Here is a 24,704-nt window from a genome sequence, read left to right as displayed (position 1 = left end):
CCTGATGACAGGAAAAAACTCAGCAATGAGGGAAGAGGACCACAAGACTTGATTTGCGAACACGAGGAGGGAATTGCCAATCTTATTGCAAAAATACTGCCGTAGCCAGGAAGCAGGAGGTCTCGGTTGTAACCGCTGTTGTAACGCCCCGATTTTATTTAAATTATTTCTCATCATTCGTTTATGTGATGTCTTGCATTTATATGCGATGATGGATGTTTTGACGTGTAGTGAGGTCCTTAGAATGAGGTAGTTGCCTTAGAAATATAGAAATTAAGGTGTGGGAGGTGCATGAACAATAATGTAGAGGTGGACGGGTTATGAGTAACTAATTAGCAATAGTAGTTAGTAATTGTTTATTTAAATAATATAAGGTTAATATTATTAGTATTTTATTATAATTATAATTATTTTATTTTAATGTATTAGATAGTAATAATAATGGATTTAGTAATTAAATCATTAATAAAAATAAGGATGGATAAATTGGGGTTATCATATTAGGGGTCTAAGGGTTAATATTGGGAAAACAAGGGAGAGAGAATCTCAACTGTGGAATTGATCGTGAAATCAGAGAGAAGAGAGAAGAGGAGGCTTGGACCTAGGAGAGGAAGAACTTTGGTTGCCAAGTTTGAGGTTTTTGCAAGAACGCTAAGGTAAGGGTGGGGTTCTAACCTTATAAGGGATTATATGATGATGGATTATGGTAGAGATAGAATTCCTAATTTTATGTTCATGGTTAGGTGAAATTGAGTTTTTGATGTGTATGAGATGTTGTGAATGTTGATAACGATTGTGTTGAATCCTTGAAATTGATGATATTGTGATGAATTGATGTTATGGAATGGTTAAACATGTAGTATAATGTGTTTATTTCCCTTGATTCAAGTACCATATGATATGATATATTTTGGGGTTTGTTTTTCTAGGCTCCATTACGGTCGTAATGCCCATTACGGGTGCCCGTAATCGCCCCCTAAACTTTTGTACCAGAAACGTGCAAAAAATGAAATTATGGATTTTTAGCATTACGGGCCGTAATGCCCATTACGGGTGCCCGTAACAGCTCGCGGGTTTTTGTACTGTGAATTCATTTTATCATAACTTTTGAATTGTAAGTCCGATTGATGCGTCGTTCGAAGCGTTAGAAAGCTAACACAATGAACTATACCATGGTGGAATATAATGATTCATAGGATGTGGTCTCCTAGTAATTGTATTGGGATTCAGTGAGGAGACGATGTAGTATTAACATAGTTAGTATGCTCTTTGCTATGAATTGACCTAACTATGTCATGATATAACTTTATGTGTATTTTCTTGTGATGATATGATTTTATTGTGATGATATGACATTATTGTGATGATATAATGTTATTGTGATGATATGATTTTATTGTGATGATATGACATTATTGTGATGATATAATGTTATTGTGATGATATGATGTTATTGTGATGAGATAATGATTCCCTGTGATGAACTAACAATAAGTATGCTTTTATTATGAATTTGAATTGACCGTGTTATGTCGTTACTTGACTTGTGTACTATGATGAATTGATGTTGTTATGATGATGTGTATATTAGAAGTATGTGATGAGGTATGATTAATATGATGGCACTTGAATGGACGGGGTTTTCACTGTGATGATGTTGCGATGTGAATAAGCGATGTGTAAGACGTGGCCGTTGTGGGCATATTCCGTTGATGTGTGTTGTTTTATTGCATGAGTTTTTGTCAAATGATATTGTTGCATGCATTTCATAGTGATGTGAACTTTTATGGAAACAAGGATGTGGCATTTCATGGCAAAGGTGATGTGGCCTTTTATGACAAAAGCGATGTGATATGGTACCACATGCATGTAGTCAAAGATGTCGGTATCATTGCATTTTTCGTGAGGTTGTCGATAAAATGAGATGTAAATGTATGATTGTAAGGTTTAATTATTGAAGTTGTGATGTGTATTGATGTTGATGCTTGAAGTATGAATATTATAATTATGTATGTCATACTTTATCTGCTCGTTATCATATATTCATTTATATTGTTATGATAACTCACCCCTTCTGTTTGAATGTTACCTCTACGTGGGTAACACGTAGGTGATAAGGATTAGAGTTTCTTGAGGTATGGAGTGGCGCCTAGTATAGCGTAGATTGATTCGGGTCTTGCTCTGATACGTAACACCGAGGATGAACGATTGTTTTGTTATTTGTTATGATTTGTTTTTGGAAAGATTTTGAGAGTATTATAAACTCTCTTTTATTCGTTGTTATGTTGGTATTTTAAGTTTTTGAAGACGATAACTGTTACATGTTGATTTATTTTCGTTGCATTAATAAAGTGAAGTTGATCACTATGATGATTGCGAAGTCGGTTAATTCGAACAAATGTGTTATGTATCTTTTGTTTAAATGTTTGAGCAAATTGTATGATGTTGATGATGTAGCATCCTATTTGACATTGATTTAGAATTTTAAATATTCTGATTTTTATTTAATTATCAATGGAGAAGATAGGGTGTTGTAGGTGTCACAATTGCACTTTAACCAACCAGGAGGAGTCGGGCTCCAAATCACTTCCTTAATTTGAGGGGCACTATGAGGATTAACCATAATGCCAAAAGCTTTGATGATTTTGAAATCATCTAAAGAAAGGGAGGAATTGGTTATGGAGTTATTTCTAACTAAGAGGAGTTAACCTTTGATTTTGTTAATAGTGTGATGAAAAATTGGAACTTTATTTGTGAATCTTTCAAAGTTCATGGCTTCCCACAAATTGTGAAGGATGTAGGTAACAACCACATTAAGGATCAAAGAGCATTTCTTTGATATGTTAAAGTAACAAAAATTTCACCAATCAACTAGGGTTACTAGGGGACTAGAGGTGTTGATGGACTTGTAGAACCCAAGCCAATTTTTTTTAGAGAAGCCACAGTCAAAGAAAAGGTGTCGGGTAGTTTATTGATGCTTCCTGCACAACTTACATCTGGAAGTGATGTGGTAGCCTCTATGGAGTAGCTTATCATTTGTAAGAAGTTTGTCCATCACGAGTTTCCAAATCAACAAGGATTTAGCAGGGGTATGTCATTGCACCAGATTATTTTGGCCCAATATGAAGGAATAAAAGGAGAAACAAATTGATATGCTTGCTTTAGGGAAATAGCACCCGAATGTGAGTGAGGCCATATGATGATATCCTCATGATAAGAGTTGACAAGCATTTCCTATTGTATTCTTCTCTGGAAAAATGGAAAGATAGAGGTTCAATTGTCAGGAAAAAAACAAATGCCATCAGATATGAATTCTGTAACCTTTGAATAAAGAGGGATGCCAAGATTCAATAGTCTTTCCTGACTAGTCTTAAGAATGAGAGAGGTGCCACACAAATTATCCTGCCAGAATAAAATGGAAGAACCATTTCCCAGAGACCAAACAAAATGATTGTTGATAGTAAACATGATACTTTTAATTGAGGATCAAATGGTGGAGAAGATGTGATAATTGATTGTGCCATAATTCTTGAGAACTCTTTCTCTAAGGATAATAGCCAACTGCTCAGTGCTAGAAGTCAAGTCCCAATCTAACTTTAACTTGGGTGCTTCATTAAGCTTAGTGAGATATCTTAAGCCCAGTCCCCCATAATGAATAGATTTGCACATGTTTTTCCAAGAAATTGAGAATAACTTCTTTATATTGATGGCACCACTCCATATAAAATTCCTTGAAGTAGTTTCAATCTCTTTGGGAAGAGCAATGGGCAAAGAAAAACAAGTGATAGTGTGAGTTAACATCTCCGCCAACGTTCTTCGAAAAGTCTTCTCCCCATAGCTCTCATCCACTTGCGTCGTGACTGCTTCCTCCTATTCCTTTGACAATGGAAGCGCCTTCCACTTCTACATCTCCAATACCGAAACTAAGAAAAACAAACAACACACTGAAGAAAAACGAACAGATATGAATCCTATAAGAGATAACAAGCTCTCACCGAAAGAGAAGAAACCACAACCAAATGTGGGTAAGAAAAAAAATGGAAAAGAGACAACATCACAAATCCTAAAATGAATACACGTGGACACGATAAATTTCAAGAGAGAGTTTGGATCTCTCTCTAAAACACGTGGACTTTCTTAAATCCTTTTTTATTTAGTAAAATGATTATGAATTATGAAGGATAAAAAAATACAATATTAAACAAAATAAGCGTGTCAGAACGGGTACCCGTGCGAACGCACGGTTATAACAATAACACTAGTTGTTATTGATACTATCCTATATAAAAAATATATTAAATAGTCTTGCATTGATTTTTAGCAAAATGACTTATAAAAAATATTAATTATAATTAAATTATAAATGATTTTACAATAAAATGTGCACTAGCAAAACAATTTTAAATTTAATGATTATGAACAATGAGGACAACATTATTTTAATTTGACCAAAACACAAAAGTCATTTCATGCATACATACAGAGTACTATGTTATTTCTTGTTATTTCAAACTGTCCAAGTTGTTTTAGAGCACAGGATTTGCCCCTGAAAGACTGTTTTTGAAACTACTTAATACAAACAATTTAGTTTAATGCAATAAAAGGTGCACTCTAAATCTTGCTTTAAAAGGAAAAGCACATTCACATGGAGATTTCAAAGTTATAGTGTAGCTGAAGTTCATGGCTTTGAGGATTCTTCACTAGAGTTTGCAGCAGCATTATCTTTTATTGATTTTGACACAAGTTCTTCTAGCTTTTCTGTCTTCCCTGGTTGAGACATAAGTGCCTCTAATGTTTCTTGAAACTCCTTAGGGAGAGGAGGAGGCCGGTGTTGAGGAACGTGCTTCGGAATTGGTGCATCATTTTCAACCATCTCAATTTCGTGATCATCTGGGATACCCCAAGGATCCCATTCTGCAATTCAATATATAATGTCAAAATGACTCAATTTTTCGTAAACAGTTTATGCATAAACTTTCAACCATAATAGTTGGAAATAAAAGTTTCAACTTTATTTTTGTTATGTAATTTAGTGATTATTATATAATGAAGATTTGGATGTAAAAACTATATAGATTAGCAGTTAAGCAGTAAAAGAACTCTAGATGCAAATGATTATAAAGGTATAACAAAAACTGGCTTCAAGAGTAAAATGTGTCTGTAATAATGTGAAAGTGTGAAACCAATAACTATCAAATTCATAGAATAAAAAAGGCCAGCATTGGACTTGAAAATCTTAAACTACATGTAGCCAAACAAACAATACACTCTATACCCAAGTCTCATAAATTAAGAAGGGAATCACACAAAAGTGTAACTCATAAATTTCACTTGCTCCTATGACATTGAGATAGTAATTGTTCAATGTTTTTGTTTTTGGGCCTTTGACAACAAAAAAAATTTGTCTACATCTTTAAAAATTGAAGTCTATCAAAATCAACCTAAGAAAAAACCTGTATTTTACATTACAAATGAGAATAGAACCATAAGACAAACCTCATAAGTCACCATAACATAAGGTCCATAAAAAAAACAGAGAAAAATGAGAACCAAGAACAAGTGGAAAAAAAATTAAGAGATTGAAGGAAGGCTCTGATAATGACATAGAAATAGGGAGATTTGCAAAACCATAGAAGAGCAGAGAGGCTCGTGGAACAAAGACTCCGAGAGTTGTTTGTGCGTATAAAGTATGAACATGTATAGTGATACTCAAAAAACAGATAGATAAGAGAGAGGCTCAAAACAGAGGTGAACGGAAAGAACAGAGAAGAAACAAAGAGTATATGACTTGACGTAAACGATAATCTCTTCGAAGTTGGTGATTAATTGGGATTTTTAATCACTATTGTTAGTTGCGAATCGCAAAAGTAGCTATTTATTCAAATTTCACTACACTAGCTAGAGTGTCATAGCAAGAATGAGCATGTACATTCTAAATTCTATGCACTCACGCAATCACATTCATTCAACACAACATCCAAAAGGTCAAGCTAACACAAGTAATAATTTGAAAAAATGAACTTACTAATGTAATAGCATGCAAGGTTTTAAAACACTGTCTGCGACCGCAACAAAACGGTATTGGTAAATGCTGATACAGTTAACACCGTTTTTTATGTTAAAGAACAAATTGTGATTAATTCACACCAGAGCGACTGTGATCCCGACCACCATCAATGTCGCGACATCTGTATCGGCCGAAATGGCAAAAACCTTTCCGAAACAAAACTGCACACAAATACCAAACAAAATACCCACAAATCCATCACACACCACAGGAATGAACAACATACATCAATGCAACAATTGATTGAAAAAAAAAAAAATCTACAATGCAAAAAGAGAGAAAAATATACCAATCATATATCCAATGAGTTTGAGTTCATCCTGAGCCTCTTCAATGAGTTCCTCAACCTGTCCACACCCAAGCCGACTCTCAATCTTCTCCCAATCTTCTTCCTCTTGACAAACCCTAAGCCTGTGATTGGTAAAGCTTTCAACAGCTTTCCGATACCCTTCGTCTTCTGGGACCTTCTGGATCTCGTTCAGTGTCTTACTGTAGAGTCCTATTAACACCTCCCTCGCGTTTGGAACAACGTCTAACCCTACGATCCCTGTTGTTTGCTTTATCTTCGCCATTAACGGCCGCGCCACTGCACGGAGGAACATTTTCGATCGGTTTGGGTTCTCTCTCACTGTTCTCGCGGGAAGGGATTGTTACACCACCTACGTTTTTTGGGCTATTCGTAATGGACCTCTTTTGGACCGTCTTTGGCCCATATAGTTCACTTTTCTAAACTAGAAAAAATTAGGACATCTTTTAATACACCTTATGTATTTCTCAAACACTATCAAAATTCTTTTTTTTCCCTTTTGAGAAAAATCCTTCCAAACACCTTATTTGGATAAATGTAACATATATGTGGCAATTAACAATTCCTCATAATATGGTGTAACACTCCATTATTTGCTAAATTATTTTAAATGATTTATTTTGGATTTTTGTGTAATTTATTTAATTATTATGTTTTGGTAATTAAATAGATAGAAAGTTTGGGGGTGTGGGTAGAGGTGTAGAGTCTAAGTTGAAAGTATGGATGTTTTTGGCCTGGTCCGGTCTGGATATTTATTCTTTTGAGAAATGGATCAAAATAGTAATCGGGTAAATCGAGATCGGACCGAAATAGTGATGTACTTTTTTTTGGACCGAAATTGGACCGGTACTTTCGGGTATTTACTGGATACTTGGTTTGAACCGGACCGAAATGTGTGTTGGTTGTTGTTGACTAGAATTTGGATGAAATTGGATACTTAGTCTAGTTTTGTTGTTGGTATCGGACAAAAACATTATCCATTCTCGAACCAAGTGGCATTTCGGTCACTCCATTGGATCAGTTTCTGGGTGGATCGCGGGTAAACCGACCCAAATACAGCCCTAGTGGAAAATGATAGAGTTGATTCGAATTATTTAGAATTTATTTAAAATTTTAAATAATAAAAATAATAGTTGTTTATTTGATTTATTTAAATAAAATGAGGAAATAGAAATTTTAGGCCACATTTAAGATTTAAGAGAATTAGAGGGAGGAAGGAGTAAGAATAATTGTAAGTGGAGGAGAGAATTATAATTTGAATTAGAATATCCTAATCATATAAATTAATAGGTAACCTAGGCTTAGGAAATTTTTTTCAGAATGTAGAAACATGAGTGGGAGAAAGTGGAGGCAAGAGGCTAAGAGGAGAAAAGAGACTTAGAGATTTGGGAGAGGGAAGAATACCAATCAATTTATAATTCTATTGCTTCTAGGAGAACCAAGTAAGGGGAGAATTATTTCTCTAATGGTATATGCATGGGGTAAAATGAGGAGTCCTTAACCTCTAATAGGATTGTTGGGTGTTTAATTGAATTATGTAATTTGTTGATGAATTGTTGTTATGTGATAATGTTGATGATAAAATTTGTGTATTATGATGTGTGTTAAATTCGGTTTTGAGTTGGTGGTGAAATTCCACCATTGATGAGTTTTGAAGGTTTTAAGGATTTCTGAAAATATGAAAATGATGGATTAATTATGTTAATTTGATTCAATAATAGGGTATATGATGTGTATGTAGTATTTTGGGTAGAGTTTAGGTGTTGGAAGTGAAAATTGGAGTTTTGGATTGTACTCCATAGCAAAAAACAAATTAGGCAATCTACAGGTCGATGGTGGGCGCCACCGCCATAACAACCAGGTCGCCATGACCTTTCGAGGCGCTAGCGGACGTTAGCTACCTATGGGTTGGTTGCCAGAGCTTTGAGCTTTGAGCTTTGAGGGCGTAACTCGCCTAGTTGTTGGAATTAATTGCCGTTTCCAATTTTGTTGACTGTTGGTATATTGTTTGGTTATTATTTCATGTTGTTTTGATATAAGTTGATGATTAATCATAATTTTAATCATTTTAATAAGTTCACTGATGAATGATGAAATTGATTAGATGTGATAATAATGTTGTGTTGAACATGATTATTGAGTTGCGATAATTATGTGTTATTGCTAGCTATGATAAATTATGTTGTGTGGTGCAAACGGTGAATGTTAGGTGATATTGTGATTAAATGTTGTTTCATGTTGATATGTTTTCATATCATGATTATGTTGTTGCTATTATTGGTGTCATGCACTGTCAAAAAAGGGGTCATATGTACATGTGTTTAAGTGCACATTGTCGGGTCACACATTCATGGAGTACGAACTTTGGCTCAGTTTTATTATGCTCTGAGGTATCCATAAATTGTACCACATGCATATGAATCGAGTTGTTGTCATGAGTCGCATTGCATAGATGAGTTATATGCTTGATTGCGATTGTGCATGTGTCATACCCCAATTTTTGACCTAAGATACCACCTCATATCATTTGCATATGCATCATTTGCATCTCTAACAAATTGCATAGTTTGTGTTTGCTACTTGTGACTCAGCAGGGATTTGATCAAGAAATCACTCATCAGTACAAGCAACAATCAACTAGGGTTTTGTTCTCCCTTCATCTCAAATGAATCATCTTCATCAATAATCAACATTTGGTCCTCAGAGATTCATTTCAACAAGCTCAACAGCTTTGAATCGACTGAATTAGGGTTTTGACTGAAGACAGCACACTCCTGACTTTTGCTCAGAATTTGACCTAATGGCTTGGGACATGATATCAAGACCTCAAGTGCATCATTTTGACCTAATCCATTGGCTCATAACATCTCCTACACAAAGATTGATCAGACAAATCCTCAGATCAGGGTTTTGAACTATCAGGGACTGAAATCAGGGATCACATTTGGGAAACCCTAAAAATCTCCAGGAAGTCAATCAAAGGTTTCAATCATCCTCAAATAATCCCTATGACAAAATCCAATGGAAATTACATCTCAATTCAAGACCTACAGTCATCAATTTCATCTGGTCGACAATTAGGGTTTTTGACCTAATTCACTGAACAACTGACTTTTTAATCAGGACATGGTGCCACAACTCAAACCATGGCTCAATATCCTCTAATGCTTCAATGTGATCCATTCATACCATTCATTTGATGAGGATAGCCTGTTTCATTGAAAACTCCAGAAACGCGATTCGTCTGAAAAAGTCAACTGTACAAGATCACCATTGACTTTTGGGGAAATTGGGTCAACCATGACTTTTGAAGTTTTAAATCATCAATATATGATATATGAAGTCATTTGATCAAAAGAAATCAAGAAAATCAATCAAGAATCAAAAAGTCAAAGTTTGACTTTCCATACTTAGAAAAATTTCTAAGTGTTTTTCATGGTTTTTTTTTCAAACTTTGAAAGGGAATTTCTCAAAATTTCACCTACAAACTGAAAAAAACTTCCAACATGAAAGTTGTAGATTTTGATCCAATAAACAACTTTGACACATATAATTTTTTTCCATAAGATCAACCATTTAAGAGATATGGAGCTTCAAAGTTGGCATCTTATGAAAACTTCACTTAAAACTTCATTTTCTTCAAAGTTCATGGATCTTTTTCACCCATTTCCTTAAAGGTCTTGAAGAAACTTTCAACTAGGGTTTTGAAGTATGCAACATGAGCTTTCCAAAATGTCCAAGAGCATGAAAAAATATGGAGTGTAGCTATGGTTTTGAATTATGCATTTAGTGATCATTTTCACTTGAATTTTCACCATTTTTCACTAAGTTTCAAGACTACATGACCTATAATCCAAGCAATGATGCAAAGAGGCAATAATTGAAGATATTTTCTCTGATTTGAGATCAGAATGGAAGAGGATAAGAAGCTTGAGTTTTAACCATGGTTTGGTCACTTTAACCATTTTGCATTAAATGTAAAAGATTCCTTTTTATCTCTTAAGCCAAATCATCAAACTTTGATCAAGTTGCAAAGCTCTGAGTTCAGACTCTTTGGCCTATAAATAGAGGTTCAAATCACTCTTCAATTCACACCAAAACCTCACAATTATAGGTTTTCTCTCTTCTTTCTTGAATTACAAGTCATGTGTTTCAAAGTGAGGTAGAAAACTCAACCTCCAAACCTTGCAAGTTCTGAACAAAGTGATGCTTCCCACAACTTCTAAATGTCATATATGATGTGTCTGAATCACTCATACACCCCAAAACACCTGAAAACTCAAAATCATCATCTCACCTCCAAATATGCATAACATGAGACTTATCATGCCAATTTTTGTTCAGGCTCAATTCTGTCCAAACTACCACTTCTAACATCATCCATATATCACATATGAACTATCCAATCCATCACATATAGCCAATAACCTCAGAATCATCAAATTCGATTCACTCTTGAAGCTTATGCAGATCGGGTACCATGGCCATGCCCAGATGAATTCAGATGGTTCCAAGCATCCAGACACCTTCCATAAGGTTCATTGAAGCTATCCAGATCATCAAACAACTTCTGTAACACCTCCAAGCAAGAATTCGATTCTCAGTTGTGCCGTTTTTAAGGTAAGTGCTCATGAACTTCAAATTCATACTTCCACGCATCATAAATGAAATGTGAGCATACCATCTTGTTTCTGCACCTATGAGGATCATTAACCCTCAATCAATTGCATCATAACTTGCACATACACGATTTCACATTGAATTTCAGTTCTAGGGTTCTTCATGTTCATGCGAAAATTGACCCCTTTAGAGCAAAAATAAATGAATTCTGAGATCACCATCATGTTCCTTGTGAAAAACCGAGTGAGATAGACCCTTTACTTGATCAAAACAACACAGTTTTAGAGATTTTCAAATTTCAGTTGGAGGGTTGTTCTTGGCGCGTTTTTGGTTCAAAGGATTTCTGGAAATTGATTTAAAATATAATTAATTCAACGCGTGTATATTACAAGCCACAAGCGTGGCTCAGTTGGCTTTTGTTTTGAGTAGTGACCTCAGGGTCACGAGTTCAAGTCCCTATGGGACCAAACCCTTCTTTTTTATCACTATTTCTCTTCATTTTCTTCACAACTTCAACCATTAATTTAACCAATCAAAATAACTCATTTTTTATTCATTTTTTACACACTTATTACTTTATATATGTATTTTATGAATATCAAAAAAAAATCACAAAAATATATTTGTTTAATACATTTTTAATTAAGTTTGAAATAACATATTTTAAGTGTTTTTTAATACTTTTAAATATTGTTTTTCACTTGATTTCTCAAATTTAATCACTTGTAAATATTTTTTGAGTAAACCCTAATCATCTAAGTGTCAATTGAAGACAATCTTTTTGTTTATCTTGATTAAATTAACTTCTTTCAAAATTCAAATCATTTTAAATAAGCGATCGCGATTCTTTTCAAAAACGATAAACCATTTCTTTTTTGAAACTATTGATTAAATCTTTTTTTAATTGATCAATTGATTTTCAAAACGATGAGGGGCCTCTCGAATATTAGAGAGTATAAGTCCCTTTTCTTTTTCTTTGTACAGTTTTTAATACAGAAAACTTTTTCCAAATTACTTCCAAACAGTTTTTAAAACAATAAATCTCACATCTTTTTTTAAAACCATCCACCCTGTTTTATGAAAATAAAACAGGGGCCTCTCGAATATTAGAGAGTGTAAGTCCCATTTCTTTTCCTTTTGTACAGTTTTTTTCAAAACAATAAAACTTCTTCAAAATAAAACTTTTTCAAACAATTTTCAAATCATTTTCAAAACAACAAAACTTCAAAGAAACTTCAAAACTTTTCAAATATACCATGGGCCTCCATGTAGGTATAAGTCCCGAGCCCTTTCGTACATACCCATTCCAGTACATGAAATTAGGTATTTCATTGTACGCCTTTTGTACATATCTCAATCAATTTGTTTTTAACTTTGAATAACAAACCAAAAATGAAGGTTTTCTTTAAAATCTTCCCAAAAATACCATGGGCCTCCATGTAGGTATAAGTCCCAAGCCCTTTTGTAAATACCTGTTTACATAGCTTTGAATAAATTCAAGTGGACCTCTCCTCGAGTATAAGTCCCGAGCCCCCGTGTATACAAATGGATCATGCTTACAGGTATATTTCCTTCATAAACTCCATTATATACACACACCTTGTCATATATATGTGCTTATATATAACTGTTCATATTTGTTCATGTACTTGTTCATGTTTGTTCGTACTTGTTCATACTTGTGATTGTGTTATATATGCTTGTTCAACTTAGTACAACACTAGGTTCCCCATAGCCTCCTATTGGGCTTCGTGCAAAGAATCTCCCTAGTTTAGGTTAGGACATAGAGTATGGTTTCCCGGTGAAATCGCTCTAAGAGCTCAAACCAACTATACCATGCCTCCCCTTGGGCTTTGTACAAACGAGTGACCCTCCCATAGCCTCCTCTTGGGCTTACAATGCAAGGACCCTGGATTGTCCCTCCCATAGCCTCCTCTTGGGCTTACAATGCAAGGACCCTCGGATAGCCTCCTCTTGGGCTTCGTACAAGGACCCACGGGCTTCTTATAAGCATCCCCAATATCCAAAATCAAATACCCTAGGAGATTAGACATTTTTCATCTCTATGCTAGGAGTATCTCTTATATATCATCACAAACAATCAATCAAACTTCTTTTTGCCACAAGGCTGGCTAATCAATAAAACCATTTTGCCACAAGGCTGGCTAATCAATCAAACCGTTTTGCCACCATACTGGCTGATTAATCAAAGTTTTTGTCACAAAGCTGACTTCATTGAAACTTTTGCCACGAGGCTGGCTGATTAATCAAAACTTTTTGTCACAAGGCTGACTTCATTGAAAGTTTTTGCCACAAGGCTGGTTAAACAAACAAAAAATCTAACAGATGTATGTGATGATATAGATTAGATACATCTAGCATTTAGACGATATTTGTCTATTTTCCTTTGCTTCCACTAGCATAAGTGGGAACTACGATTGCTCTGACTTTCTCAACATCCCTTTGAGAATACGTAGGCACAAGGTCGATCCTTGGCGAGCAAAACAAAACACAAAAAACCATTCAAACCTTAGCACCCGTAGACCCGAGCTACAGATGCTCTGATTCCCTCTAAGGGATATGTATGCAGAGGATCGCGATGATCTTTGCGAGCATAATCAAACAAACACCTTAGGTCCCACCTATTTCACAACAGAACCTCTCAACAACATGGAATGAAAAACAAAGCAAAGAAACCTATAGAGTACTATAGATACGTTGGGTGCTAATACCTTCCCTTCGTATAACCAACCCTCTTACCCAAGATCTCTCCCCCCACTTTTAGGTTATTGCAGCTTTTTTCCTTTTCCTCCTTTGGAAATAATAAAAAGTTTGGTCGATACAAAAGAAAAATCATTTTTTATGAGCACTCGAGCCCAAAGAAGGCATCAGGTGTCTCATCTCACAAAAAAGAGGAACAAAACGGTTTTTCGCCCGCGACAGAAAAATGGCGACTTCACTGGGGACCATCTTTTTATTGTTTCCAAAGGAAGGGTTAATTCTATTTGCTTTATTTTTTATTTCATTTTTTGTTATATGTGTGGTTCTGGTTCTGTTACTTGTGTGGTTCTGTTACAAGTGATACATTATGGACAAATCCTAACCCGGATTAAGTACACATAAGAAATTAGATGGAGGGTATAGTCATGTGCAGGCGCACGTGAGAATCCTTCCGCTCAGTGGAGGTTCCTTGTTTGTAATATATGTTTAGCGAGTTAATTGCGAAGACATTGTTGCTTTCATTGAACTGTAGAAGCTGAGAGACTGTAGAACCCCAACCCATCCTGGCCTTATTAGGTTGTGGTGCAGAAACTATTCAGGTGAAGACTTGGATTAGTTGTCATGCGGAGAACCACACTCAGACGAGTTTTTCTTGAGAATATTGCTGGCTCATGAGTTTAATTGTGGAAAGCCGGTAATATCCGAAAGAAAAATGTAGACTCTGACGTATCAGTAGAACATGTTGTACAGGTGATTAACTAGAACTATCCCATATTTGGTTCTCTGACCTCATGCTCGTGACGCTGGACCTTTGAACCTGTGTGTACCATGTTTGTGTTACCATGTTTGTGTTGCCATGTTTACAGTACCATGTTTGCGTTACCATGTTCGCTTTACCATGTTTGAATATGTGGCATCCATGCATCCATGCATTCATACATCCATAAAAAATAAAAAAAAAATCTTTTTCCATAAAAACATGATTTTTTCCAAAAATTTTAGAGAATTTTCTTTGCAAACATTATAGGATTAAGTTATGGAAAAAAGGTATACCAAAAAGTACGGTTTCAAAGAGCCTAATGTGGAAAGACTGAAAGAGTTAGCGTCTTTTGTACAAGATCCTTCTGATTTTAGGAAAAGCCATGGAAAGCTTTTGCCTATCTTGAACACTCATGTTGATGAAGGACTTCTCAAAACTCTGGTTCAGTTTTATGATCCCGTCTACCGGTGTTTTACCTTTCCAGACTATCAGTTGGTACCAACCTTGGAAGAATATGCCAATCTTTTGGGTATTCCTGTGTCTGACAAAATACCTTTCAATGGTTTGGAAGCCATTCCTAAGTCACCAGTCATTGCAACAGGTACCCATTTGAAGAAATCTGAAATAGAGAGTAATTGGACTACCAAAGGAAACCTTCCAGGTTTGCCTTCACAGTTTCTAATAAAGAGAGCCTTTGATTTCATCGAGACTGGTAGCATGATAGCTTTTGAAGCTGTACTAGCCTTGCTCATCTATGGGTTGGTTCTGTTTCCCAATATCGACGACTTTGTTGATATCAATGCTATAAAGGTCTTTTTGAATGGAAATCCCGTTCCGACTCTGCTTGGTGACATGTATTTCTCTGTCCATCATAGGAATCACCAGGGTGGTGGAATTATTGTATGTTGTGCACCTCTGTTGTTTAAATGGATTGTTTCACACTTACCTAAGTCTCCCATTTTCACGGAAAACCGGGAAGGTTTACGTTGGTCTCAAAGACTTATGTCTCTTACTAATAATGATATTCAGTGGTATACCTTGGCTCGCTGCGGTACAGAAACCATTGAAAGTTGTGGAGAATTCGCCAACGTACCCCTCATTGGTACACAAGGAGGAATTAACTACAATCCGGTCCTAGCCCGACGACAACTCGGGTATGCAAATTCAACTAAACCCATTGGCCCTACAGTGGAAAGCTACTTCTATCAGGAAGGAAATGATCCTCAAGGGTTGAAGACAAAAATGGTGAAAGCCTGGTACGACATCCGATGGAAAGAAAAAGGTGAGATAAAGAACTGTATTGCTACGAACGCCTACACCAGCTGGGTGAAGAAAAGAGCAAAGGAGTTTCGAATGCCTTATGATTGTGAAAAACCCATGTTCCCTGTGGTACCTCAACGACCCAACATTCCCGCTATGGAGGAATACCAAGACACTTTGACCAAGATGAGGATAGAAAAAGACGCTTGGGAAGAAAAGTTTCGAAGAACTGATGTGGAAAATAGAAAGTTGAAGAAACAAGTGAAAGAACATGAAGAAACTCTCTATTATCAGGATGGATGGCTCATGAACAAAGATGAGAAGATCCGTCGGAAAGATGCCGCAATCAGAAGATACATCAAAGAAAGCCAGAAAAAGCTTGAAGGCTCAACAAGCAACACTCCGATACCTGACAATTGGAAGAATGTGGTTGACAAGCTGAAAGCTGAAAAGGCCGAGTTAAAAGCTTACTATGGGAAAGAAATCATGAAGCTCAAGCTGCACAATGCATTTGGTTCTTCGTCTGATGAAGATGTTTAGGATTTGTTTAGATTTTCATGTATCATTTGATTCTGTAAGGAGCTACGCTCCAATGTTGTAACATTTCCCATTATTTCAATAAAAGAATTGTTTGTGTTCAAATGTTTGCAAGGAAATAATCTTTAAAATGTTTGGAAAAATCATAAATTTTCTTTTTGCATACATCATTCTGCATATCGAGTCTGTTGTATAGAGTCTTATCTTTTGGATCTTTCTCCAATAGATCGTCAAGCTGTCGCGTCTCAAAGTTTCTCGACCGCGTTCGCAATCAGATCACAGATACAATACTCGTTCAAGCAGAAGAAGAGTAATGGAACACTCTGAACAAGAGAATATTGAGCTCCGTGGTACAGTGACCACCCTTCAGGAAAAGTTGGAAAGTCTCACTACTCTGGTTGACTCTTTAATGGCCGCACAGAATCAGTAGCCGCCACCTAACAGTCAAGCAACGGTAACATCTGAAGTCACTACTCCAGTTTCTACAGTTGCATTCAACATTCCATCTTTCTCCATGCCAGAAGGTTGGGGCCCGCCTTTCAGTTTTGGTACAGGTTTCCGCCATAATTTCTCTGGGGTTCAAACAGCTACAACTGAAGCACCTGCTGCACAAGGTTCAGCATTTATTCCACATTCAGGGGTAACTTTTTCCCAAATCACTATGGCACTTTCTCAACCCACTATGACAGTTCCGACCCCTACGGTTCACACTGTTCCTTATGATGGCAATGAGATTTATCATGATCAAGGTGATAGCACAAATCCGCGTAATCTTGTGGAAGATCTCCAAGAACAGTTCAACAAGATTCAACTAGAAGTCAAAGCTATTCGTGGCAAAGATTTGTTTGGAAAGAATGCCCAGGAGCTATGTTTGGTTCCCAGTGTACAAATACCGGCTAAGTTCAAGGTCCCTGACTTTGAGAAGTACAAAGGTAGTTCTTGTCCACAAAGTCATCTTGTGATGTATGCCAGAAAGATGTCTACTTATGCAGATAATCATCAGTTGCTTATCCATTACTTTCAAGACAGTTTGACTGGTGCCGCACTGAAGTGGTACACAGGCTTGGATAGCACTAATATTCGAACATTCAATGACCTAGGTGAGGCCTTTGTCCGACAATACAAGTATAACTCGGATATGGCTCCAGACAGAGATCAGCTTCGATCCATGGCTCAGAAAGATCATGAAGCTTTCAAAGAATATGCCCAACGATGGAGAGAAACTGCTGCTCAGATTAATCCACCGTTAAAAGAGAAAGAGATGACAAAAATCTTCTTGAATACTCTCAGCCCGTTTTATTATGAACGCATGATTGCTAGTGCTCCAAGTGATTTCACCGAAATGGTAAACATGGGGATGCGTCTAGAAGAAGGAGTCCGAACCGGACGTCTGACTAAAGAAGGTGGATCTTCAAGCGGAACCAAAAAGTTCGGAAGTGGTTTCCCAAAGAAGAAAGAACAAAGTGTTGACATGGTATCCCAAGGGAGGCCAAGAGGAAATGTCAGTCGTCAACAACAGGTTTCTGCTATTGCGCCAGTCGTTAATACAGCGCCAAATCCGGGATTTACCCCGCAGTTTCAACAACAACAGCCTCGACAACAGGCTCAACAACTTAACAACAATCAGAATCGTGTGCAAAGAGCTCCACAGTTTGATCCGATTCCAATGACCTACACAGAGTTGTACCCTGCTTTGATTGAAAAAGGTCTCATTCAAACTAGAGCACCACCACCAGTACCTGAGAGACTCCCATGGTGGTACAAAGCTGAGGTCTCATGCCCTTATCATCAAGGAGCACCTGGCCATGATCTTGAGCATTGCATAGCTTTGAAATATGAAGTTCAGAGGTTGGTTAGATCTAATCTTCTCTCATTCAGAAATTTGAATCCAAATGTGCAAGCAAATCCGCTGCCCAATCATGGAGGGCATGTTGTAAACATGGTATATGGATGTCCTGGCCAATACCGAGTCTATAATATCAACTTCTCAATAGCAGATTTGGTACAAATGCACGCTACTCTTTGTCGGGGGCAGAATTTTCGCCAGCATCAATACGGTTCCTGTAGAATATGTTGTGTGGATCCTCACGGGTGTTCAATTGTGAGAAGAGATCTCCAAGTTTTGCTAGATAATGGTACTATTGAGATCTACAGAAATAGGGATGAAAATGAAGTTAACATGATAGGATGTTATCCGCATGAGCTTTTAGTCTCAGATATCAACTCGGAAATGCCTACAGTTAACGTCATCGTTCCTTATTTCAACATGCCTGAGCGCATGGAAGTTACTTACAACAAGCCGAAGGTTCCTATTGCTCCTTTGATCATTTGTCTACCTGGACCTGTTCCTTATGACTCTGACAAGGCAGTTCCATACAACTACAATGCTACAATGATAAAGAATGGACAAGAAGTTCCTTTGCCTACTCTCTCATCTGTTGTAAACATTGCTGATGTAAGTCGTGTAACAAGAAGTGGACGTGTGTATACTCCGCTACCTCCAAAGCAGCCTGTTGCTCCTATTACCGGGCAAAATCCTGTTGGTACACCAGTAGGGAATCCTGAGGAAACTCCTGTCAGTAATACAAACACTGATGTTGGTCAATCCAGTGGAACCAATGTGAATCCTGACTTTGATGAAATTTTGAAACTTATCAAAAGAAGTGAATACAAGATTGTGGATCAGCTTATGCAGACTCCTTCGAAGATCTCGATACTTTCATTGCTTTTAAACTCTGAAGCCCACAGGGAAGCCCTGATGAAGGTCTTGGATCAAGCTTTTGTAGATCATGATGTGACTGTTGATCATTTTGATGGGATAATAGCCAACATAACTGCTTGCAACAATTTAAGCTTCTGTGATGAAGAACTCCCCGAGGAGGGTAAAAATCACAATCTTGCTTTGCACATTTCTATGAACTGTCAGTCAGACTCTTTGTCCAATGTACTGGTAGACACCGGATCTTCCTTGAATGTGATGCCAAAGACGACTCTTGCTCGCTTGTCTTACCAAGGAATGCCTATGAAATTCAGTGGTGTAGTAGTCAAAGCATTTGATGGATCGCGAAAATCTGTTATCGGCGAAGTCAACCTTCCCATGACCATTGGTCCACATACATTTCAAATCATCTTCCAGGTCATGGACATTCAAGCTGCTTATAGCTGTCTGTTAGGACGACCATGGATCCATGAAGCAGGGGCAGTAACTTCTACGCTCCATCAAAAGTTAAAATTTGTAACAAATGGAAAATTGGTAACAATAAGTGGAGAACAAGCCTTGATGGTGAGCCATTTATCCAATTTCTCTTTCATAAGTGCTGATGATGTGGAAGGAACTTAGTTCCAAGGTCTCTCTTTAGAAGACGAATCTTCCAAAAAGAAAGCATCAATCTCTTCTTACAAAGAGGCGGTGAAAGTAGTGAAAGATGGAACTACCACTGGCTGGGGGCAAGTTGTGATCCCTACCAAGAATGAAACTAGAGCAGGGCTCGGATGTTCACCAACATTCTCAAACTGCACCAAGAAGGATGAAACCCTTCGTCCGATCAAAGAAACATTCATCAGTGGAGGATTCCTTAACCCAATTCCTCAAGAGGTTAATGTCCTTATCGAAGAATGCATCAAAGAAGGTCTCTCCGATGATGAAGAAGAATGGAAATGTTATCTCAATGACTCGGGATATATATCTCAGGAAGAACCATATCCTCCTTCGGAGAAATCCAATGGCAAAGAAACTGAGCCTGTTCCTGCAGAAATCTGGGACACCTTGGGACAACCAAGTGGAAAATTTGATTATATGGTGAAATATACTGCGCCTGAAAGTTCAAAGATTGCAATTGAAGATATCCAACCAACTGGATGGGGAGATTCCTTAGAACATAATAGTCAACCAGAAGAGGCTTATCAGCCTTGTCAATTTTCTCAGCAGCCTGAAATTACTGACTTCAATGCAATGCCATTTTTGAAGATGAAGGGGAAGATGGTCCCGCAACTGACTCAGAAAGTGTCGCTGACAATGAGTCTCTTCATCCTGAAGACTGGGAAATACATCCTGAAAATTCTGAAGATTGTGACTCGTCTTACGCTCTTCAAGAAGTAGAAGAAGACCATTTCAACTCTACAAAGAACAAGGTTGACAAACCAGGACCTTCGAATCCTGCTCGACCAGCAGTCGATGTCAATACTGAAGATAACTCTGGGGAGAATTTTCCTGAATACATAATACACAGAGGAGTTCGTTGCTACTGGAAAGCTGTCGACGTTCCGAATGTTGTTCGCCGCTCAAAGTAATCACCTCGCTGTTATTTTGACCTCCTGCCTTGCCCAAAGCAGAGAGATGTTTTATAGGGCTTTTCTTTTAAATGTTCCGCCCAAATAACTTTGTGTATAGGGCTTTGTTTTAAAAGTTTCCCTCTTTGTCCTGCCCAAGACAAATGAGTTTGTGTTTAGGGCTTTGTTTCAAAGATGAATCATAAATAAAGTGTCATTTTGAATTCCCTACATTATATGTTTTATTTTTGCTTTTTCTGGAAATGGTAATCCTAAAAAACCAAAATAAAAAAAAAAAAAAAAAACTTTTTCAAAAAAATCTGCATACACTCTTGCATTCATAAATTTTCTGAAATAAATATAAATCACATGTGCAGATTTACTATTGATAAACCCATTGAATGCAATAACCCTATGCCCTCTCCCAACTTTGAGTTTCCTGTGTTCGAAGCCGAAGAAGAGGAAGAAGAGGAGATCCCGGACGAGATCTCTCGATTACTTAAGCACGAGGAAAGAGCCATTCTTCCTCACAAAGAACCTTTAGAAAAGATCAACTTGGGTTCTAAAGAAGACAAAAAAGAAGTGACCATTGGATCGCTGCTTGATACTGATGTCAAGAGTAAGTTGACAGACCTTCTCAAAGAATATGTGGACGTGTTTGCCTGGTCCTACCAAGACATGCCTGGGTTGGATACCAATATTGTTCAGCATTACTTGCCATTGAAGCCAGAATGTCCGCCAGTTAAGCAGAAATTGCGAAGGACTCACCCTGATATGGCTAACAAGATCAAAGTAGAAGTTCAAAAGCAACTCGACGCAGGTTTTCTTGTCACTTCTGAGTATCCTCAATGGTTGGCTAACATAGTGCCAGTTCCGAAGAAAGATGGAAAAGTTAGAATGTGTGTTGACTACCGTGACTTGAACAAAGCCAGTCCAAAAGATGACTTTCCACTACCACATATCGACATGTTGGTTGATAACACCGCTAAGTTCAACGTCTTTTCCTTCATGGACGGGTTCTCTGGTTATAATCAGATCAAGATGGCTCCCGAAGACATGGAGAAGACATCTTTCATCACCCCATGGGGTACCTTTTGCTACAAAGTGATGCCGTTTGGATTGAAGAATGCCGGCGCAACTTACCAAAGGGCAATGACTACTCTCTTCCATGACATGATGCATAAAGAAATTGAAGTTTATGTGGACGACATGATAGCCAAGTCCAGCACAGAAGAAGAACATATTGAATACCTTTTGAAGTTGTTTCAACGACTAAGGAAATATCAGCTTCGCTTGAATCCTAACAAATGTACTTTTGGGGTTAGATCTGGAAAACTCTTGGGGTTCATTGTCAGCCAAAGAGGTATTGAAGTAGATCCCGACAAAGTCAGAGCTATTCAAGAGATGCCTGCACCAAAAACTGAAAAGCAAGTAAGAGGATTTCTCGGACGATTAAACTATATCTCCAGATTTATCTCTCAGATGACTGCTACTTGTGGGCCAATTTTCAAGCTTCTCCGCAAAGATCAAGGGGTTGTATGGACTGAAGATTGCCAGAAAGCGTTCGACAGTATCAAAGAGTACCTGTTAGAACCACCAATATTGATTCCTCCAGTTGAAGGAAGACCATTAATCATGTACCTTACTGTGTTGGAAGAATCCATGGGTTGTATGCTTGGACAACAAGATGAAACCGGTAAGAAGGAGCATGCCATCTATTACCTGAGTAAGAAATTCACAGACTGTGAGTCTCGTTACTCCATGCTCGAAAAAACGTGTTGTGCTTTGGCTTGGGCTTCAAAACGTCTCCGCCAATACATGATCAACAATACTACTTGGTTAATCTCCAAAATGGATCCGATCAAGTATGTCTTTGAGAAGCCTGCCTTAACAGGAGGGATTGCCCGATGGCAAATGTTATTATCCGAATATGACATTGAATACCGTGCTCAAAAAGCGGTCAAAGGAAGCATTCTCGCCGATCATTTGGCGCATCAACCAATTAATGAATATCAATCTCTCAAGTTTGACTTTCCTGATGAAGATGTCTTATACTTGAAGATGAAAGATTGTGACGAACCATTACCTGAAGAAGGTCCTGAGCCTGGATCAAGATGGGGCCTAATTTTTGATGGAGCAGTAAACGCTTTTGGCAATGGAATTGGGGCAATCATCATCACTCCCAAGGGTACTCATATCCCGTTCTCCGCCAGACTGTTATTTGATTGCACCAACAACATCGCAGAATATGAAGCTTGTATCATGGGTCTCGAAGAAGCCATTGATTTAAGGATCAAGATCCTAAGACATATATGGAGATTCCGCTCTCGTGATCAACCAAATCAAAGACAAGTGGGAAACTTACCACCCTGGCTTGATTCCTTACAGAGATTATGCAAGACGTCTTTTGACTTTCTTCAACAAGGTGGAATTGCATCATATACCTCGAGATCAGAATCGAATGGCAGACGCCTTGGCTACTCTATCTTCCATGTTCAAAGTCAATCACTGGAATGATGTGCCTAAAGTCAGAATCACGCGCCTTGAAAGGCCCGCCTATGTGTTTGCAGCTGAAGCAGTCATCGATGATAAACCGTGGTTCCACGACATCAAACGCTTCCTTCAAACTCAAGAGTACCCACTTGGGGCATCAAATAAAGATAAGAAAACTCTAAGGAGACTTTCTGGCAGTTTCTTCCTGAACGGAGATGTGCTATACAAAAGAAATTTCGACATGGTTTTGCTCAGATGCGTGGATAGACACGAAGCAGATATGTTAATGCATGAAGTGCATGAAGGGTCCTTTGGAACTCATTCAAACGGGCATGCAATGTCCAAAAAGATCTTAAGGGCAGGATACTATTGGTTGACAATGGAATCTGACTGTTACAAACACGTGAAGAGATGTCACAAGTGCCAGATCTATGCAGATAAGATCCATGTGCCACCGACTCTACTCAACGTTCTTTCATCTCCGTGGCCTTTCTCCATGTGGGGAATCGACATGATTGGAATGATCGAGCCGAAAGCTTCAAACGGTCATCGTTTCATCTTGGTAGCAATTGATTACTTCACCAAATGGGTCGAAGCAGCATCTTACGCCAATGTTACAAGACAAGTGGTTGTGAGGTTTATCAAGAACAACATCATTTGCCGATATGGTGTTCCCGGCAAGATCATTACTGACAATGGTTCAAACTTGAATAACAAGATGATGAAAGAATTATGTGAGGAATTCAAGATTGAGCATCATAACTCTTCTCCTTACAGACCAAAAATGAACGGCGCCGTCGAAGCTGCCAACAAGAACATTAAGAAAATCGTCCAGAAAATGGTCGTCACTTACAAAGACTGGCATGAGATGCTGCCATTTGCTTTACATGGATACCGTACTTCAGTGCGTACTTCAACAGGGGCAACTCCCTTTTCTCTAGTATAGGGCATGGAAGTTGTGCTCCCCGTAGAAGTTGAAATCCCATCAATGAGAGTCCTCATGGAGACTAAGTTATCAGAGGCTGAATGGTGTCAAAACAGATACGATCAGTTGAACTTAATCGAAGAAAAACGTATGACTGCTCTATGCCATGGACAGTTATACCAAGCAAAGATGAAACAAGCCTTCAACAAAAAGGTTCGACCTCGTGAATTTCAAGAAGGCGACCTCGTGCTTAAAAAGATCTTATCTTTTCAACCAGATTCTAGGGGCAAATGGTCTCCTAATTACGAAGGCCCGTATGTTGTCAAAAGAACATTTTCTGGCGGCGCCATGATTCTTGCAACCATGGATGGTGATGAACTCCCACATCCTGTGAATGCTGATGCAGTCAAGAAATACTTTGTCTAAAAAATACAAAAGAACAGCTCGGTAAGTCGAAAACCCGCAAAGGGCGACTTAGGCAAAAACGAGCGTCTCGGTGGACTGAAAACCTGAAAGGGCGGTCCAGGCAAAAATTAGAGACAATAAACAGAAAAATTCATCCTGGTAGATTGAAAACCTGAAAGGGCAATCTAGGCAAAAATTAGGGATTTATGACAAAGTAACTGCATCAGTCTGTACTTCGTCACCTGAAGAGTCTGTACTTCATCAGAGGATCTTCAATCAAATCATTGTCAACTTGAAGCGACAAGCACAGTTGGAACTCAAAGTTGTTAAGGGAATAGTG

The 24,704-nt window shown here is 37.8% G+C and overlaps 1 protein-coding gene across 1 annotated transcript; it reads right to left on the bottom strand.

Annotated features, from left to right (window-relative positions):
* Positions 1-4,382: 4,382 nt before the first annotated feature.
* Positions 4,383-6,772, bottom strand: LOC131648384 (probable NADH dehydrogenase [ubiquinone] 1 alpha subcomplex subunit 5, mitochondrial). The gene is made up of 2 exons (XM_058918149.1): positions 6,357-6,772; positions 4,383-4,914 (listed from the first exon to the last, which is right to left on the bottom strand). The coding sequence occupies exons 1-2, from the start codon at positions 6,667-6,669 to the stop codon at positions 4,679-4,681; spliced, it is 549 nt and encodes a 182-aa protein (XP_058774132.1). The 5' UTR covers positions 6,670-6,772; the 3' UTR covers positions 4,383-4,678.
* Between the last annotated feature and the right edge of the window lie 17,932 nt (positions 6,773-24,704).

This window comes from Vicia villosa, linkage group LG2, assembly GCF_029867415.1.
Source record: "Vicia villosa cultivar HV-30 ecotype Madison, WI linkage group LG2, Vvil1.0, whole genome shotgun sequence".
NCBI lineage: Eukaryota > Viridiplantae > Streptophyta > Magnoliopsida > Fabales > Fabaceae > Vicia > Vicia villosa.
The sequence above is the reverse complement of the archived record's forward strand: the minus strand, read 5'-3'. Positions and strand labels throughout refer to the sequence as shown.